The sequence below is a fragment of the Tachysurus fulvidraco genome, chromosome 20 (genome assembly GCF_022655615.1).
Source record: "Tachysurus fulvidraco isolate hzauxx_2018 chromosome 20, HZAU_PFXX_2.0, whole genome shotgun sequence".
Lineage (NCBI taxonomy): Eukaryota > Metazoa > Chordata > Actinopteri > Siluriformes > Bagridae > Tachysurus > Tachysurus fulvidraco.
In genome coordinates, this window is record NC_062537.1 from 3161220 (window position 1) to 3181328 (window position 20109).

General features: G+C 42.6%; 2 protein-coding genes across 13 annotated transcripts in view; both read right to left on the reverse strand.

The window, feature by feature from the left end:
- The window catches only part of akap1a (A kinase (PRKA) anchor protein 1a), a 75301-nt gene extending 73163 nt beyond the window's left edge, over positions 1 to 2138 (reverse strand). For 7 of the 11 annotated variants that reach the window (XR_007138870.1, XR_007138871.1, XR_007138868.1 and 4 more), the window contains exons 1-2: positions 1997 to 2138; positions 65 to 1093 (exon numbers count right to left, since the gene is read on the reverse strand). Coding sequence is in view for 5 of the 11 variants with exons in the window: in XM_047805131.1 (XP_047661087.1) it covers positions 65 to 1076 (1012 nt within the window). In the remaining 6 variants the exon portion in view is untranslated. Of the gene's footprint in view, positions 1 to 64; positions 1094 to 1742; positions 1861 to 1913 lie in introns of those variants that run through there. The other 4 variants (XM_027158659.2, XM_047805128.1, XM_047805129.1 and 1 more) reach the window with 4 other exon arrangements.
- Positions 2139 to 2963: 825 nt separating this feature from the next.
- The window catches only part of nf1b (neurofibromin 1b), a 63942-nt gene continuing 46796 nt past the window's right edge, over positions 2964 to 20109 (reverse strand). For both annotated transcript variants that reach the window (XM_047805113.1, XM_047805114.1), the window contains 22 exons: positions 19665 to 20097; positions 19012 to 19352; positions 18670 to 18872; positions 17405 to 17598; positions 16384 to 16524; positions 15485 to 15764; positions 15026 to 15240; positions 14512 to 14573; positions 14263 to 14377; positions 12496 to 12597; positions 12180 to 12320; positions 11515 to 11641; positions 11304 to 11435; positions 11077 to 11212; positions 10845 to 11002; positions 10202 to 10324; positions 9473 to 9597; positions 9070 to 9170; positions 7669 to 7811; positions 7463 to 7509; positions 6906 to 7122; positions 2964 to 5460 (listed from right to left, as the gene is read on the reverse strand). In XM_047805113.1, coding sequence (XP_047661069.1) covers positions 5318 to 5460; positions 6906 to 7122; positions 7463 to 7509; positions 7669 to 7811; positions 9070 to 9170; positions 9473 to 9597; positions 10202 to 10324; positions 10845 to 11002; positions 11077 to 11212; positions 11304 to 11435; positions 11515 to 11641; positions 12180 to 12320; positions 12496 to 12597; positions 14263 to 14377; positions 14512 to 14573; positions 15026 to 15240; positions 15485 to 15764; positions 16384 to 16524; positions 17405 to 17598; positions 18670 to 18872; positions 19012 to 19352; positions 19665 to 20097 — 3679 coding nt within the window. In that variant the 3' untranslated portion in view covers positions 2964 to 5317. The remainder of the gene's footprint in view (positions 5461 to 6905; positions 7123 to 7462; positions 7510 to 7668; positions 7812 to 9069; positions 9171 to 9472; positions 9598 to 10201; positions 10325 to 10844; positions 11003 to 11076; positions 11213 to 11303; positions 11436 to 11514; positions 11642 to 12179; positions 12321 to 12495; positions 12598 to 14262; positions 14378 to 14511; positions 14574 to 15025; positions 15241 to 15484; positions 15765 to 16383; positions 16525 to 17404; positions 17599 to 18669; positions 18873 to 19011; positions 19353 to 19664; positions 20098 to 20109) is intronic.

Consider the following 20109-nt stretch of genomic DNA (forward strand, 5'->3'; position numbering starts at 1 on the left):
AAAAAGGCAAACTGGAAAAGCAAGTGAAAAACTTCTGTTAGAGCTGTAACATTACTGAGCTAACCTTTAGAGGTGTCTGCCTTTTGTCTTGAGAGATTTCCATTTTTGGGGGCTATGGCTTGGTGAGATTCAGAAGATAATGAAACGTTGAAGGACGTTTTCTCCACAGCTTGAGACTTGCTAGAAGCTTTCTCTGCTTCTACCCCATCCTCTGAATGGCACATGCTATAGCCTGAATCCTCCAATGGTGGTAACATTGTAGGGAGGTCATTCTGCTTATGTGTTGAAGAGACACTTTCCACCATAGTCTTAGTAAGAGCTCCGGGATCTTTCTTAGTGACCGCTAAAATGTTACTCACCTCGTCAGTTTTTTCAAGTTGCACTTGGCTTTGCGGAGTTACCCTTGGTTCCACATGACCTTTTCTTTTTAAAATGCCACCAATTGCTGTGATCTCTTCTGCAACACCACTGATAACCTCAATGACCAGGCCATCGGCTTCACTCAGACACGGGCCGCTGTCGTATTGCTTTTCAGACACGTTAGCGACTCTGTGTTCTTTGGGGCACACGATCCCTGTGGGCTGCTGTGCAAAAGACTCCGTCTTGATGGCTTTAATGTCCGAGTGACCTTTAACATTCTCATCCTCCTTGTCTGTCTCCGTTTCTGGCTTCTCGGCCAGAAGCAGAGATGCTTGCACTTTGGATACCTCTCCTTCTGGTTCTGGACGAATTCCTTTTAGAACTGGCGTGGAGGTGAGAATAGTGGTTTGTGGGGTCGGAGATAGGACAGACGAGTCCTCCATGGTACTGCTAGGCTGAGAGCTGTCATGATTTTGGTCATCTGCTAGTTTTTCCTGCGACTGAAAACGTGTTTTCGAATCCAGCGCATTTCCACTGGCAGCTTCCTGTATCGTAACATTCTCTGCTATGCTTTGCTTTCTAGCAGCAAATGAGACCAAGAATTGTTCTTCAGCTCTCTCGCATAGGTTCCTCTTCTTCCTAACGGTGTACCAGCACCAGCCGAGCAGAGCAAGTGCTGACAGAGGCACAAGAGGCCTGACGGGTAACTTCAGCATTTTCTAATCACTTTAACCTGAAAATAAAATAAATGATTAGGTGTAAAATGAGAGAATAACACAAACTGGTGACCAAAAGCATCAAACGAAAATTCTCTGAATGACCATTCTTGTTTCAATTAAATGAATCATAGAATCAATAAGCATATAATCATGATTCAATTAAATGAATCATAGAATCATGCAGAATCATGAATCATAGAGCAATTAAACTGAATTCCATTTAAATTAACTCATTGGCAATTAACTCATTTTTTTACATAAATTAAAAGTTTTAGTACTAATTAGTAACTGTTGTTATTTGCCCAAGTATATAATCGTTCAGAAAAAAAATCTAAAATCATAAATATTCAATAACTAATAAAAAAAATAAAAATATTTGCTTATAATATTATACATCTATTTAAACCCCTATAAAATCAGCAAAGCAAACAAAAAGTATCGATAAATAAAATTATTATTCTACTTATCCCTAAAATTCAGCAAAATTCCCCTAATACAATTGATGTAATAATAGGAAGGGGGGGGGGGGGAGTTGTCAAAAAAGCGGCTTTAAAGAGCTTTCTGTTTACTTTAAAGAGCCGAATCCGCGAGTCGACTCTTTCGCGTAATCATCTTAAATACGAAATTAACGTGTTTAAAAAGACGTCAGCAAAACCAGCTTACGTTTTTATAACTTGTCATTTTAATACAAGTCCTATATGTTTTTACACGTCATTTGTCAGCAGAAAAAATTAACTTTAATCAAACGTAAACGTCACCGCCAGCGTTAGCATGTTAGCTTGAAACTCAAAACAACGACGTTGACGTTCAAGCTCACAATTATTTAAAACTTACCGCACCGACTTGACAAACTAACCTTGTTTTTTGTGTAAAACACGAGGAGAAAACAATTTTAACGCTAAATAAGGATATTTTACCGTAAATCCAGAGCCGACGGTTGAAGCAATGTCATAACTGAGGCGAAAAAGTCGCACGTGCAGCTAATTAATTAACGGTCATTATTTGAACACTGACGCCGAATAACTTCAGGCTCCCTAAATAGGGGCCATTCGTATAGTGTTAATCACAGGCTCCTGTACCCTATATAGTGCACTCCGTTTCGAACATAGTGCTGTTTGATATACTGCCTCACTCTGGTAAATAAACGGTCTAAGAAAGCTCATTAATTTCCTGATATCTTACACATAATGAATATTTACTTATTATACTTTGGGTCTTTGTTCAAAGACCATTATAGTAACAACCAGGTTATAAAATAAAGTTACTGAAATAATCAGCATCAAGTGCAATCCATGACATATAACCTGGACAGGATTGAGTTTATTAGTGTTTTTAAGGTGTGGAAATATGAAATCAGATAGTAAGTGAAATGATTATTTAACAGCTCTATACAATGGTGCTTGATCTGCTCTGTTGATCCTCAGAGGAGTTACGACGTAGAGCTGCGGACGTGATGGAGGTCTCTGTTACTTACACGTTGTTGTATATCTTCATGTTTTACATGTTTTACAAAAAGCAAAAATAATACAATATACGGTATTTACAGTGTAGTAAATATACCTTTTTTTACACAAAATTATTTACAGTTGTGAAGTGTATAAAACAGGAAATAGATTAGAAAAAGTTTTGCATAACGTCAGCAAATTGCACTTTTATCTAGTGAAGGTGTTGTGAAAGTCTGACTAAACTCACTCACTGACTGACTGACTCACTCACTGACTCACTCACTCACTGACTATCTGCCTGACTGATTCACTCACTGACTGTCTGACTGACTCACTGACTGTCTCACTCACTGACTGTCTGACTGACTCACTGACTGTCTCACTCACTGACTGTCTGACTGACTCACTCACTGACTGTCTGCCTGCCTGACTGACTCACTGACTGACTGACTGCCTGACTCACTGACTGACTGTCTGACCGACTCACTGACTGACTGTCTGACTCTCTTACTGATTGTCTGACTGACCTACTCACTGATTCACTCACTGTCTGACTGACTTACTGACTCACTCAATGACTTACTCAATTGCTGATTCAACTCACTCACTGATTGTCTGACTGACTCACTGACACTCAATCACTGACTCACTCACTCACTGACTGTCTGACTCACTGACACACTCCCTGACTCAATCACTCGCTGACTGTCTGACTGACTCACTAACTTGTTGACCCACTCATTGACTCACTCTCTCACTGACTGATTCACTGACGATTAGAATAAAGCCATATTATAATGTTATAATATTATAATGTCAAACAAAAACAGGATTAATAAGAAACAACCTAAATGCAAAAAAGAACGAATAGGTCATAAACCCTTAACATTAAAACCTGCACAGTGCCTCGCCAAAGTTCGTTAGTTTCAATAAAAAGTACTAAAATATCTTTTGACATGACACAGTGGACAAGAGGACAGTCAATGACATCATGTATGCGGATAAGAGCACCCAGGGAAGCGCAGCCTGATTAAAAAATGCATTTGTTTACGTATTTTGGTTGGTGGTGGTGACAAATGGCATAAAAGTGACACAGACGTAAACCCACACGGAGTATTAAAGGTCTAGGATTCAGAACCCTGCCCATAAATAGCTTAGATTAGACTCTTAAAGGTGCAGTTACTGCACTTGGACTCATTATACATTTGCATGCAGGTCAGGGTTGTGAACACAGGCATGAAGCGAGAATACACCCTGCATGAGACGACAGAATATTACAGCATAATTGCACGGTTTCATTTCTATACTTTGAGATTTTACAAATATCAGAAATCTTACAAACTCCACCTTTAAGCGCTGATCTGCCCCGTTTTAGTTTCCTCCTCATTTCAAAACTTGATGTGAAACTAGACCTATTTATTCACACCAATCAAGAGTTCGGTTCTAAACAAATTTCAGTCTGATGTTAATAATCAGAAACAGATTGGTGACTGAGCGATATCGTCATCATCATCATCTTCATCAGGGAGAGAGATACACTATAATAAATGCAGTTTAGATCATTTCAAGGAAGAAGCCTAGACTGCTATAAACTCAAACACTCCATCTTTTTTTATCTTGGGTCATCCTGTGCCTCCTGTAACCTCAGGTTCATGTGTTCCGAAATGCTTTTCAGCTCATCACGGTTGTGCAAAGGTGATTGTGTTATCACAGTCTTCCTATCAGCTCCAACCAATCTCTCCATTCTCCTCAGATCTCCCTCATCAACATGGTGTTTCCATCTACAGAGCTGCTGCACACAGGAGATCTTAAATCCATCCATCCATCTGGAAGCAACAACCATGCAACAGTCAAAACCATCTATTTAGCTATCTATCTATTACTCTCTCACTCTCACTCACTCATTTTCTACCGCTTATCCGAACTACCTCGGGTCACGGGGAAACCCCCGAGGCACGGGGAGAACATGCAAACTCCACACACACAAGGCGGAGGCGTGAATCGAACCCCTACCCCTGGAGGTGTGAGGCGAACGTGCTACCCACTAAGCCACCTTGCCCCCCATATATTACTCGATCTAGCTATTTATTATAACCGTCATTACCTTCATATGTTCAGAAATATAGACTCTTAATTGAAGTGCAAATTATACTGTGAGTATACAGTATAATGTGCTCTGTGTGTGTGTGTGTGTGTGTGTGTGTGTGTGTGTGTGTGTGTGTGTGTGTGTGTGTGTGTGTGTGTGTGTGTGCTAAAAGCCAGCTATCTGATCATAGACTTTGGCCTTTTTTAAAAAAAAAAAGAAAAGAAAAGAAAAAAAAAAAAATCAATCACTTTTGCTAAAAGTAGAATGTTCGAAAATTAAAACCCCGTGGAGAAAAAAAAAAGAAGTGTGTTTCAGGAGTTTCCATTAAAACTGATAATAAAGGGGGGGGGGATAGAGGAGGGGGGTAGCATACAAAACACTCAATGTTAAATCTCAGTGCTTTTCCTTTAGTCATCTGGTGTGGAATAATAATAATAATAATAATAATAATAATAATAATAATAATAATATAAAAAAATAATAATTAAATCAAGTTCATTTTATAAACATGGAAAATTCTCCTCAAACACTGACTGTTTCTCCAACATTTGAGAACTTCTTTCCCAAAAGTCCTGGCGTTTTTTTATTGATCGTCAGGCAACGTATGGCTGAAAACGGAGGATAAACAAAAGAGAAGAGAAAGTAAGGAAGGAGCGTGTGAGTAGAAATGCAGCGTGGTGTCTGTGGCCCAGCAGAAGGCGCCGTTTTCATACGATCTTCTTAATGCTCGGTCTCTTGAAGCTGCCGGCGCTGCGCTGCTTCTGGACGTGGCTGGCTGAGCCGTGTCGAGCGCGTCCGCTGCTGGGAACCGCGGCGCTCGGAGACATCTCCGTGTTCTCCTTATCGACACCTGCAAAGAGACGGCACACACTGAGAGAGCTGATAAGAGACGCAGACTGGCATGAGAGGGAAAAGAGCTGGAAAGAAACAAACTGTTTGCTGTCTGACTGAAAATGAATCCGATTGTTTAATCACACCCGAACCAGTGAGCAACCCATCATCATCATCATCATCTCTGACTCCGCCCACTGCTGATGACTGTTTAATCCATTGTGTAAACATCACATTAAATTGTTGCAAAACAAAAAACAAGTTATACAGTGGTGTAAACATCAAACATCGGTCTGATCGATTTGCACAAATCATTTTAATTCGATTTTATATTCTTTCATTTAAGAAGACAGTTCTTTATTGCAAAGTGACGGTCATAGGCATCCTGTTGTAATGGGTCAGTCTTCATCATCGTCGTCGTCATCATCATCTCTGACTCCGCCCACTGCTGATGACTGACACATTACAACAGGATCAGTTTAGTCTCAGTCAAAACAAACAGTCTGATGAAATAACCTTATAATAATTATTTCTTTATGGATGTCTAACAATATACTGACTATTAATAAAAATCATTTTAGCTTTTATTTACTTGTTTGTTTGATTTGGATAAATTTTGAATACGACCCGGTATAATAATCTTTGTATTTATTGTAGAATTCATATAAATGAATGCTTTTTGTTGTTGTTGTTGTTTAAGATCGGTTTTCCGCTGTTAAGAGATGTTTGGAGGTTACATTATCACCATGACGATGTTGCTCCAAGCTAATGGTAGTGAACATTCCCTAGCTGCTTGAACAACTCTCCCACTAAACAAACACCAAGCGAACTGCTGCCTACGAGATGTTTCAAGGTTGTATTTGCTCCAATCTAATGGAAGCGGACATTTTCCTAGCTGCCGGAACAACTCTCCCAATAAACAAACACCGGACCATAAGCATATTCAAATGAGGCTAATGCAAAAAAGGAAGTGACCTCGCTGCATAACAGGACGTTCTCAGGCGCTGGGTTAAAATGAATGGGTTTTTTTTTTATTATTTATAAGCCATCTGAATTATAATTTATAGCCGGATCTCAGGTGCCCGTCACCTGAAAGCCTTTAAAGCTGTTATAAAGCAGGTATAAACTCACCCCCTGTAGGAACAACAAGAGCAGAGACAAGGACATGTGATGCAAATGTAGTTTATTTTGGACAAATGTTTTGTTTCGTGCTTTCGTTCTGTACAACTGTAACAAATCAGACTGCGTTAAATCCACCGGGAATGTATTAGAAACGGTGTGGTTTAGGTTATAACCCTAAAGAGCGCTCATTTACGATTGTCTGTACTGTAGTGTGTGGTGTGGTTGTGTGTGTGTCGAATGAATATTGGCTGTCAGGATGTTAATGGCCACAATATCTGCAGGTTGTGTGTGTGTGTGTGTGTGTGTGTGTGTGTGTGTGTGTGTGTGTGTGTGTGCGCTGACCTGCAGAGTGTTGCAATGTTGCCAGAGAGGTCATGGAGTTGGAGAGGTTGAGGTTGGCAGTGATGCTGAGCTGGCTCTGGGTCGGAGGTGGATAAGGAGACGTGGGGGTCCTCAGCGCCTCCTCGCTGCCGTCCTCATCGATCCCGGGCAGATAGATGTCAATCAGAGCATCCAGAAACTTCACGATCAGCTCAGCATAGTCAGGGATCTGGTTTTGCTGTGGGCGGCATGACAAAGGCTCGGGTTTAAAAATAAAACTGCACCATCAAATACCAAGCACCAGCTGACATAATGTTTATCTGTGTATTCATGTAAATAATAATAATAATAATAATAATAATAATAATAATAATTAGTTTAAAGACAGATCCAAACAGACATTTTTATAAATATATTAAAGAACCTCAAACAGAACCTAAAGTCTTCTCTCGCTATAAAAAAACCGAGGCACGGGGCAGAAATCTCCGAAGACGTGTTTTTAATAATGCAAAAGAGCGAGTTTTCCCCGAGCCACTTCCTGTTGTTGGCTAAACTGGAAAAAAATAAAAGCTCACTACCTTCGAAAAAGGTCCAGCGACTCTCCAGAGTCCATTAAACCCGAAAGCTGCGTGTGAGAGAGAAAGCGGTAAAGGACGTGATATCATATCATGTCATGTCTTAGATCAGCGCTCTTTAAGACTGAGTCACCCTGTTACACAAAAATACTGTAGTTAATTCTATACACAGGAAGTGAATTATATGTAGAAAATGTGTGTGTTTTTACTCTGGAGATACGAGGGCTGGTACTGCGGTGGCGTCTCCTCTTGGTACACCACGCTCTGTACGATACCATGCACAGGGTGCAACAGGTTCGGGTCCTGGCACATAGACAGCAGCGTGTTGATCTTCGAGTCCAAGAGGTTGTGACTGCACAAAAGAATTGTGTAGAAGGAGTTACATAGGGTGCTTTTGTGACTAAATGATTTCAGAAGGGTTTGTTTAAGAGCTGAAAACATGACTACTGAGCAGTGGTGTAATGTAACGGAGTACAAATACTTCGCTAAGTAGAAATTTCACGTGTCTGTACTTTACTTCGCTATTTAAATTTATGTCAACTTTCACTTTTACTCCACTACATTTCCTAGATAAAATGTACACTTTTACTCCGTTATATTTCCACTAAGCATCTTCGTTACACGTTACTACAAAATAAACCCAGAAGAAATGTGTGCGACTGTAATAAGGGAGGTTTGGCAAATCACTGCTCCTAGAGTGCATTACGCTCCACACGCTCTACAGAGAAGCACAGGTACGCGCAGCGTGCACCTGCAGTCAGAGCCGGAGGCGTTTATCTATAACGTTAATCGGCGGAAAGCCGCAAAGACGGCAACCAAAAACAGTGAAATTTCACTATTCTTATTACCAGAGTTGATAGCACAAACAAAATATTAATGCAATATCAATACTAAATAAAAATAACATTTATTGGTTCGGTCTTTGTCTTGTGAATATTAGTTTATTAATGACTGCATTCATTGGACACGCTGTTTGTAGAGAATGCACACATACATGAACTGATCTGATTCAAGACTGGCATCATTACATCATGCATAAAATGTTAGTGTCCACTTTTGCCATTTAATAATACCAAAACTTTTGGCTTACTATGTAGTCATATAATATATAATATAAAAATATTCTTCTTTTAAATTCTCACTGAGGGCTAAAACACCGCCCCTGATCTTATGCCTACCGAAAATCACTGAAATTTAAATTTTTACTTTTACTTCAGATACTTAAGTACATTTAATATCAGAAAATGACTTTTGATACTTAAGTACAGCAAATATCAGATACTTTAAGACTTTTACTTGAGTAATATTCTAAAAGGTGACTTTCACTTCTACCCAAGTCTTTTTCTAGTACGATACTTGTACTTTTACTCAGGTATCGCTTTCTACTACTTTATACGACACTGCTACTGAACGTATGGTTGCGGTTTTTGCATTATAAAGTATCAGCCAATCATGTTCCTATATGCAAACGCTGCAAAGGGGGCGGGGCTTGTAGAATTGGCACCATTTTCCATGTGTATATTCATATGATTCGATTTTAATTACATTTTCTAGCAGAAACGCCACGTAAGGCGTCTTATTATCCGTTAGAAAGCGATTCTGTGACTTACACGACAGGAAAGACTTTTGGAAAGACGACGCAGGCCTCGGCTAAAAACTCGTAGAGAATTCTCTGGTCGAATTCGTCCGTGGTGTTTTTGACCTGCGTTGCCTGCAACACAAACCCGCAATTGTTTACGCGTTAAAATCGGATTATTCTCGATTATTTATATCTTTCTGAATTAAAAAAAAGGGAAATTTTCAATATCTTTATGAAATGCAGAAGTCAACAGGTTATGAAACCATGTGTTATAAGTGAGACTCCGAAGAGGAACAGAGACGCACATAGAGAGACAAAAAAGACAACAGGAAACAAATATGATCCATGAACAAATACACCAAAGGGACTGAAAGAGGAAGAGAAACAGATGACAGCCGAGTGAGTGTGAAAGTGTGAGAGAGATGATCTCATACCAGCACGGTGAGAAGAAGCGCCTGGATCTTCGGGTCAGTGAGAACCTCCTCGTCCAGGAGGACGTTGGCCTCGGACACGGAGACCTTACTCGGGTGGTGGTGCTGCTGAGAGATTCTTTGAGATTCTGTTTTTTATATATATATAAAATAAAATAAAAAAACTACATCAAAAAGATGGTTGGTGTTTAAAGTTAGTTTCTTTATTTGGTAATATCTGATGACTTTGCTTAAAATATGCAAATCTGTACTGCGCATATGCATGAGGGCCCTGAAAATCCTTCACACAGAGAAAAAGCTCTAATCCTCATTTTATTGTCCCTGTTCTAGCACTATTCATTTTTTGGTAAACATTTCTCTCTCACACACACACACACACACACACACACACACACACACACACACACACACACACACACACACACACACACACACACATACATACACATACACATACACATACACATACACACACACACACATCTGAAACACTCTGTGCAGCCAGAAATAGGCCAGAATTGTTTATGGTCTTGACAGTAATATCTTTTATATATAGATTCAGATACATAGAGACCGTGACTTGAATCTATGACGCACTCAAACCACACGTGCACACACACACACACACACACACACACACACACACACACACACACACACACACACACACACACACACACACACACACACACACCTTTTCTTCACTATGCAGCACACATGCACAAATCAAACCTATTTCATAGTCGTTCTCTGCCACTCTTCTCATCTTGGGTGGAGTTGTGATGCCAGACTCCATCTCTGGCCTCTTTGGTGCTTTAGAGTCTGATGTCAAGTGGTCAAAACTTTTTCTGGTCCCTGACACACACACACACACACACACACACACACACACACACACACACACACACACACACAAACACACACAAACAGGAAGTTGTAGTTGGCGTTATTCAGACTGCATTAGTGTTAATAATTAAGTTAGTTATCTGATTGACTGTGTGTGTGTGTGTGTGTGTGTGTGTGTGTGTGTGTGTGTGTGTGTGTGTCTGTGTCTGTGTGTCTGTGTCTGTGTGTGTGTGTCTGTGTGTGTGTGTCTGTGTGTGTGTGTCTGTGTCTGTGTGTGTGTGTCTGTGTGTGTGTGTCTGTGTGTGTGTGTCTGTGTGTGTGTGTCTGTGTGTGTGTGTCTGTGTGTGTGTGTCTGTGTGTGTGTGTGTCTGTGTGTGTGTGTGTCTGTGTGTGTGTGTGTGTCTGTGTGTGTCTGTGTGTGTGTGTGTCTGTGTGTGTGTGTGTGTGTCTGTGTGTGTGTGTGTCTGTGTGTGTGTGTGTCTGTGTGTGTGTGTCTGTGTGTGTGTGTGTGTGTAGTGTCATATTTTACCCAGAAGCTTTTTGGTGTTAGCATGAGACGCCTGGCCCATGTCCAGACTCATGGATTTCCGTGTCCGAGGGCTGATCTGCCCCACGATGGGGTAGTTTGCAACCAAGTACCGTTCGGAAACATTAGGAGATGCCCAAGTGTGGCTCTCTCTCAATGTCCTGTAATAACAACAACTTGTTAAGCTGTAATTATTTACAGGTCACAGACATTATTATTATCGTGCGGCTCGGACCTGCAGCTGGGGTGGCGAGTACGCATCGAGTACGTCTCCATAAAAACGTTCTCCATGGCAACATCAGAGAGAAGCAGGGACTTCCTGTGTTTCAGACTGCACCGGCTTCGCACTTCCTCTGATACTGTAAGCAGAGCTACAGAGAACAAAAATAAACAGAGAGTGGTCAAAAAGAGCGCACACAGCAGCTCATCCGTGTTTAAATTAACCGAGCGATCGGCGCTCACCAGCCAGGTAGGCTACGCTCTGGGGGTTGACCTCAAACTTGTCACAGTTGAGATGTTTCCCCACCAGGTTGAGAAGCGTGTGCAGGATGCGCACTGTCCGTGCCACAGTGCTGGGAGAAGGATGCCTGTAGCCTGAGCATGATGGGATGAAACGGATCGTTTCTCAGACACGTTTTTTTTTCCACGGTAGAGAATATTTTAGACGTCTCACCTTTAAGCAGATGACCCACGAGTGCAAAGTTAAAGTTGGAGTTAAAGTTGAGGCCTACAAAGTGGTCCATCTGCTTGCAGTGCCACTCCAGGGGCCTACGGATCTCCATAAACACCTCCTCGGGACTCTGCAGAAAGTAAACAAACATGGCCGCCACGTCAGCCTTACTACTACTGAGACTGACGTACTGTACCAGAGTAATAAGACGAACTCAGAACCAGCTACCACTTTTACCCCTTTTTGGATTCTATAGATAATGGATTGACTCCAGGCCCTAAACATAAGTTCTCTCCCCGGTCTCTCTTGTGAACACACACTTCGTAACACAACCTCATAACACAGGAAGCACTTGTGTGTAAGAATAATCAACCACACATTCTCATACCCGACACGAAACCGTAATATCTTTATATTCAGAGCGTCATTGTAACAATCCTGTTATTAACTACGTCGCTCTTTCACCAGCTACCATTTTTATTCCATAAAGAACAAACGATTTAATTTTTATCCAATTATAGTTACGTCGAATGCCGTGGAACATCTGTAAAGCGAATGCTACAGTTACGTCCTTCTGCCTAAAACTGGAGGCTCCTTCCGTTAATATAAACCTGTGATTCGAATGACAGCCAGTGAATTCAATGAACTGATATAAATGCACGGAGCACCTTGTCGTTGAAGACACGCATGCTGTCCAGCGTGTGAAGGTTCTGCTCCAGCAAGGCCGTGCCTGCCGAGTACAGGTTCACCTCATCCAGCTGCAGGACTGCTACAGCCACCCAGAACAGAGCCTTGTGCATGGGCGAGTCCTAGCCAGGAGAAACACATCACCACTGTTTTTACATCACATCCCAGGCAGTACGCGATAACTAGACGTTCATACACTTCACGCTTTCGATCGGTTCTGGTTCTCAGTTTTAATAAGTGCGTCACGACGTGATGTGTGCGTGGATTTGATGTCATCTGGTCTGTTTTTTGGTGTACCTTGGTCAGCAGGGGCAGCAGTTTAGTGAGAGCAATAACCGTGGCCTCGATCAGCACCTGGCTGTTGTGACTCTCTGGCACCTTTAAGCAGCTCTCCAAACCCTGTCCAAACAGTAAAGGGTCTATTAGGCAGTGAGTCACACAACACAGACTCTCTGCATTCACAGCTATTTATTCGGCTTCGGAGGAAGTCAACTGCTAAAACAGGAAATGTACAGCAAGAGTGCACCAAAGTGCACGATGCTACCGCTTATTTAAAGGCAGCACCGTATCGCGTTTCATTAGAATCAAGTAACGCAAAAATCACAACGGGACGGAGATTAGCGCGCTGACTGAAATACAATTTTCCTTCTCAGATCTCACGACATGTTTGCAAAGCTTAAAAGTTAATTCATTAATGTTCATAATCCCATATCTCTCCTGCACAGTACACAGTAGGTTGTGTTACTACGGTTACCATCATTCTATACTACAGCATGATGCTATAGTATATATACTACATATATATATATATATATATATACTATAGCACATTCACACGTCTGACCAAACAGTGGCTATTAACAAAGCAAACTTGTGAGCACTAAATGACTGTGATATGAACAATGTAGACTGTGAGTGACTGAGTGAGTGCTTGATTCATGAAGTGGAGAGTGTTTTTATGATGTGAGTGAAGTTTTTTTTGTTTGTTTGTTGTTGTTTTTTTGTATAACTTCTGTTAAATTATGAAGTGGAGAGTGTTTTTAGTGTTTTTACTGATGTGGGTGAAATAATGTTATCATGTATGACACTGTATGTATTTTATGACCTTTGCAGATGTAACATTAGCATCTTTTTGCTATAACCGGGCACATGGCATCTCTTCTTTCTTAAGCCCTATTCGGACGGGATTAATTGTACGTGGGGACGTGGAGTAATGCGATTTTACCTCAGGACGTCTGTAATATTAATTGGCCAATTCGCACGGGGCAAGACATCTCAGTAAAACTAGCAGAAGTGGGAGGGGTAACTCGCTTTACGCACCACAGTAACCTCCTTGTCGTCATGTGCGTATGACGTTGCTTCCTGTATCATACGCGTCCATGCTTGCAAAATGCGCCAAAAACTACTTTTAAACAGGAAATGACGAAATTTTACCTTACATATTTACAGCGGGTCTAATCGGACGGGATCAGTATTACCTGAGGTAATTTTTCCGGACCTTTTTACAGAAGGTAAAAGTCACCGTAATCTTTACTGACATTGTCCGTAATGATTACCGAGTTGGCACATTCGGACGGGACTAAAATCACAGAGAAGCTGTGGTAATAATTACTCCCCCCCCCCACGTCCCCACGTAAAACTAATCCCGTCCAAATAGGGCTTTAGTCTCTGTGCATTGTCCCCGATTATGCACAAATAAACTCATTCATTCATTCATTCATTCATTCCTTAAGTCACTCCGAATGAGTCATAAACGTATATTTTTATTTCAGAATGCAATACGACAGCTCAGATTGTCCTCAGTGATGCGCAGTGTAACCGTCCCGGTGCTTTAGGTCCCTGTGGAAACACTGCATTTAAATTCTCGCTCGTTCTAAAACACATGAGTAAAAACCTCCTCACGGTTGTCACCTGATGTACGTATGTTGTCTTTAGTTGACAAGCGTGACAGATTTTTATGTATTGATGGGTTGTGCACCACTTTCTGGGTGATTCCGAGAGCCGCTTTCCGGCGGCTTCTAGTTGGAAATATGTCAGAAATAGTGTGACGAGCGTGCGACTCACCTTGCTGAGGATGCGGATGATCTGTTTGATCTGACCGTGAGTGATGCGCTTGCTGATGCAGCCAAACACCACCAGAGCTCTGGGCTGTACAGAAGGGTTGTACTGGAAAGCAAACCTGCAGACGGAGTAGCAAAAATCCGCCGTGAGGATAACTCACTGACGACACTGGCACCTCTAGGTGTCTCATAAACTGCGTCTGTGATTTACAGTGCATGGAAAGGAGTACAGCGGGTGACTGATGCAGCTTACTTCTGAGCTAATTCGGTCCACTGATCAAGCCATTTGCAACCTGGGATGTCCCTCATGCAAGCCTGAGAGGAAGAAATGAGACCTGATTACTCACAATTTAATCACAATGTTCATTATGCCAATGCTGAACACGTCCCTTGTATTTAACCCCATTCAGCAGGGTGTAGAATGTGAGTGTGTGGTGTGTGGAAAAAAAACATGTGGGTTAGCAGCAGCAGCAGCAGGAGGAAGTGCTCAAGACTTCAAAGCTAAAAATATAAAGGCCACGTTTTTAGTAAATGGAACCGAGACACGAGCTTGTCTCAGCAAGTACACAGTGCTGCGGTTTTCTAGGTTACAGCAGAAATATTATTCGGGACATTTAAACCTAAGCCAGAGTAACATTAAACAATACCTAAAATGAAAAAGGAGGTGTGTAAATAATAATATACACTATTGAGAATGATTAGAAATGGATAGAAACTTCCTGGCTGGCTCGCCAGCAAGAAGACAGAGATCGATCTAATATATCTACCTCCATGATCTCTAGCAGAGCCTCGGTCACCGTCTCGAGCGAGGAGAGAGCGAAGGTCTCACGCTCGTACGATCCCGGAGAGAAGGAGCGATCCCTGTAGCTGGAGCGGAAAGCTATGACGGCCGCGGACTTGACTTTACTGATGCCGAACAGCAGGTAAAACTTGGGCAGTGAGAATTCGGTCAGACTCAACCTCAACACCTGCTTGGTCTCTTCTGCTTGAGTGGACAAAAATAAATAAATAAAAAAACACAGCGTTCGTTATTAACCTCATGATCAGGGGACGTGGTAGCTCAGTGATTTAAGGTGTTCGACTACCGATCGGAAGGTCACTGGTTCAAATCCCAGGTCCACCAAGTGAGCAAGGCCCTTAACCTTCAATTGCTCAGGTGTATAAACTGAAATAAAAATGTAAGTCACTCTGGATAAGAGCGATACACACTGTGCGCATTCCCTCACCGCTAAAGCTGAGCTGTGAGCAGGTGCAGAGCGAGTGGATGATGTTAATGACGAGGCCGTGTGTGGAGGCGCGTAGCGACAGCGGCCCCGTCGCTACCAACAGCGTCACCACGTGAAACAGGTAGGGCAGATGAGCTGCCACATCCAGCAGGTTGTTGAAGGACAGCATGAGCATGTAGCGTGCCAGGATGGCAATGTCGTCCCACATCAGGTGCTGCTCCAGCGTCGGCGTCGGGGACAGGCACGTCTTATCCATGAGCTTGCACATGCGGATAATGACCTGGGCAAAGAAGTTCAGATGATCAGCACCATGATTAAGAAACTATGGCTGGAGTACAGTACAGGACATTTAGCCTAATAATATCCTAGGGTGAGTCTTCAGCGAGTCTTTAGTACTTTTGGACATGATGCAGACGCTTTTACGGTGAATACAGATTAGATGTCAGTACGACATCTCAGGATGTCTAAATAATCAAAACCTTCTGGGATTTAACACAGGAAGTTAAACAGCAGGTTTTTTAAACCCCAGTAACCCTTATACTTTAGGGACAAAGCAGCCCCTGTGCGGGCCTTCCCGCTCGGGCACGCCTCCCACTGGCACGACCTCACACTGGCACGACCTCACACTGGCACGGCCTTCGCCTCATGACTCGAACAATCTACGCAGTCATAATATGGATGTGTAGAAAAAATAGAAAACAGGACAAAAACAAAATATTACATTCACACACCTTCAGATAGAGAAAAGGAAAACAGAAAGAAAAAGACAGATACATTTAAAAAGACTCGGTGACTTCCTCCTCCTCCTCGCTGACTCATTTCTGTCCAGTTTCACCCTTGCGAATGAGTTAGTGTTACTCACACTGATATGTGTGTGTGTGTGTGTGTGTGTGTGTCACCTTGCTAGACACCAGTTTGACATTGCCAGAGGCCAAAGCCACAGCGGTGTCTGCCATCACCTCCGCCTTGATGGAGCCCAGGCCCCCTGTAGCACTGGTCTTAATGAAGCTGTCCAACACCACGTCCAGCAGGTCTGTGATCTGAAGCAGACAGACCATGATTCAGAGACAGACTGAGCTGTGAGGACCACCGTCATCAAATTAAATGTATTAGCGCACCTACTGTATGTGAGGGATGACGAAATGATATCATGTGATTATTTTTCCTACAACCTTCAATTTGTAATGATGTCAAAAAAATGGCCGTGTCCTTATCTGAAATCAGGGGAGTAAACCTCTACTGATTGGCTCCAGGATTTTGTGTTTGTTTATTTTTCTTGCAAGTGAAAGTGACGTGACATACGGCCAAGTACGGCGACCCGGGGGGCAGTTGGGGGGCTCAAGGGCACCTCAGTCGTGGCTGGGCCGAGATTCGAACCCACAACCTTAGGGTTAGGAGGCAAACTCTCTAACCATTAGGCCACGACTTCCCACCTTTAAGTGGATCATGGAATGGAAGTTCAAACGGATCGTAAATTAACGATAAGGAAAAAAAAAGCAGCTTATTATGTTACTGAACATCTGGAAAAATGTTTTTTGTTTTTTTTTATCCACCATATCAATGTCAAGGTTTTTTTATTATAATTAATACATTATTAATTATTATTAATAAAGGTTATAAATGTTCATATGTTACAGTCAGACAGACGCAGCATCCTGAAGGCTGGGGAATTTTTAATTATATTTTATTCCAACGTGAAAATTTGCATGGTCTCCCCAAAGCCCCGAGGACCGAGAAACAACCTAATGTCTTTATAATGAAAAATAAGGAAGTAAGAGTTCCTTGAGGAGATTAGAGATTAGAGTCGTGTCTACAAGTCCAGCTGTTCCTACTCCAGTCAATCTGTGGAGAGATCACTCCTGATAATTGAGACATGGAGTACTGCACATATGCAGGCGTTCTGATGACGGCGCGTCGTACCTGCCCCAGGCTGCCCCAGATCTTGGCCTGGATGGACGGGTACATCTGCTTCTCGTTGATGGTCATGGTGATGAGCTTGTCCAGGATGGCGGTGACCCGCTGACGCTTGGCGTCGTCGTTGTGTTTGCAGAAGCGAACCAGGTTGAGCAGCCAAGGAGTCATATACTCCAGACAGAGGTGTTTCAACTCGATACCTGCACACGGAACGAACAGCAGCGGTTTAGTTTCCTCGACGACCACAGCTGGTGATCTTTAAGTCCGTTTTTAATACAAAATTCTGATACCAAAATCCGAGCTGAGAAAACCCATGATTTTGCAAATGACTATATTTCCTGGACTCTATTGCTAGTCATTTGCAGATTTTGCAAATTATATAGCCAGGCAGAACAAATGTCATCATTTGCAATATTTTTGCATGGTTCTAATACTCTCCATGGTCAGTGATTTGAGATTAGCTGTGCAACACCAGCAGTTGGGAGAACATGCCGTACTATCAGTTTGGGACTGGCTTTGAAACCTCAATACCAACTATTTGAATATTTTTTTCTTGCAGCAGCAGCAGCAGCAGCAGCAGCAGCAGCAGCAGCAGCAGCGATCGCCCAAACAAACAAGCAAAGTTACTTAGGAGTAAATGTTTCAAAGCTCCTGAATTGCTCATGCAAAAATGATTATATAAAGTGATTCGATTAAAAAAAAGAAATAAATAAAAGCGTCATGTCTGAGTAAACAAATTGTCAGCTTTAGAAATAATTAGAACTGATGGAGCAGCACCTGATTATAAATATTGTACATTTAAATTCTAAACACAGCGCAAGAAATATTATTATTAATAATAATAATAATAATAATAATAATAATAATAATAATAATTTTGGATTTGTAGACATTTTGAAATCCATTTAAAACTCCATAGTAACAATAAAAAAAGAAGCTCTTTATATCAGATTTTGGCCCTGTACCTGGATGCCTCTGCCAGGAGGTTAGGACTTGTAGTAACAAATCAACAAAGAAATCAGAATGTCTGAGTTTCTGGACTGAGGAGCGAACCGAGATCCTCTCGAGCCTCGTTGGACACGGTCTTCTTCTTCTTCTTTCGCCACAGCGAATCATCTCTCTCCACCTATCCCTATCTTCTGCATCCTCAACACTTACCCACTAGCTTCATAACCTCATTAATTACATCCATATACCTCCTCTTTGGCCAGTGACCATCAAAATAACAAAAAGACAATAAAAGAGGAACGAGGTGAGAACGAGGCACTGACTGGACTTGCTGAAGCCGGAGATGCATTCCTCCAGGAACTCCAGCGTGAGATGGGGCTCGTTGGCTGCCAGCGTCTTGCTGATGGAGACGATGAAGAGGGTGTTGTTGGCCGGGATGCACAGACCCGACGTCTCCAGCAGCTGGCCCTCGATCTTCAGGTTGAAGGTGCAGGTTAAGGCACACAAGAGATTATAGGCTGCTGACCTGCACACACGAGAGAGCGAAGACTAGAAAATTAGTCACAACATAAAAATACGAAACAATTACACGTTTTATCCGTTTCTAGTTCGTGTTATCGGTTACTTTTTGTCAGCTTTATAGTTCAGGTGTAACTGTTAGTGACCTGAGACTAGGGTCGGAGCTGCCCAGGTTGAGGAGGGCGATATTCAGGAGCGTCCCGGGGACGTCTTTGGGCCGGATCTTGGTGTGCTGTGGGATGGAGTCGGGCTGAGAGAGCTCCCAGCGCGTGCGGATGTGGATGATGGAGTGTACGATGGCCTCGCACTCTTGGTGCATGAAGGTGAGCGGCGTGCCCTGGTTAGCGATGGTCAGGGTGAACTGGCTCTCCTCCACTAGGCAGATCTCCTCGATCTCTGAAGCGTAGTAGATGTCGTTGAGGAAGACGGACTGGCCCAAGACCCGTGTGCGATCTGCCGCGGTCACCTGCACCGCGTTGGAACCCACCTGAAGAGGGAGGGACAAGGAGATGATCGACTTGCTTACTTACTTACTTGCTGGACTAACACCATTTTCTATGCAGCTTTCAGTAAGAAAGAAAGTAAAAGTCGTTTGAGAGCAAAACAGTATTTTAATTTATTAAAGAATAGCATTTCAGGTTTTATCCCTTTATAGTCACATTTAATCTTGTGGAAGTTCCCATCATCGCTTTCACTACAGCAGCAGTCGGAATTACAGACAGATCTGAGCTGCTGTTAGTAAACTAACTCCGTAACAACTCGTCACCAAGCGTCAGAGGAGCGGTTCTAGCAGACTCACCTTGATGGACACCTTGGTGTCCTTGTGGGCCAGTTTGAGAGCATTATGAAACACCTTGAGATCCTCCTCCAGGGTCAGCGTGGCAGCCGGAAGCTTCTGCTTCTCCAGCTCGATGTGTTCAGCCAGCCTTGAAGGCGAGTCGATGAAAAGCAGCTTCTTGCTGCCCTTCAAGCCGGTGAGGAGCCTCTCGTGGTACTTGGTGTATTCCCTCACCCACGTGTTACAGTTGTAGATGTAGATGGCTGCTATGTTCTCGTAGGCGAACCCTGGGAAGACGACAAACCATTTGGAGAGGAAGTCGGTTTTAAAGCGGTTGCTGGGGCCAGCGTGGGTCAGGTCCACTACGATCTCGTACGGTTTGGCGTAGTAGGGCTTGAGAGTGAGCAGCACGTGGTAGATGAGCAAGTCTCCGTTAATCTGCCCAGTTTTGAACCTTGAAGAGGAG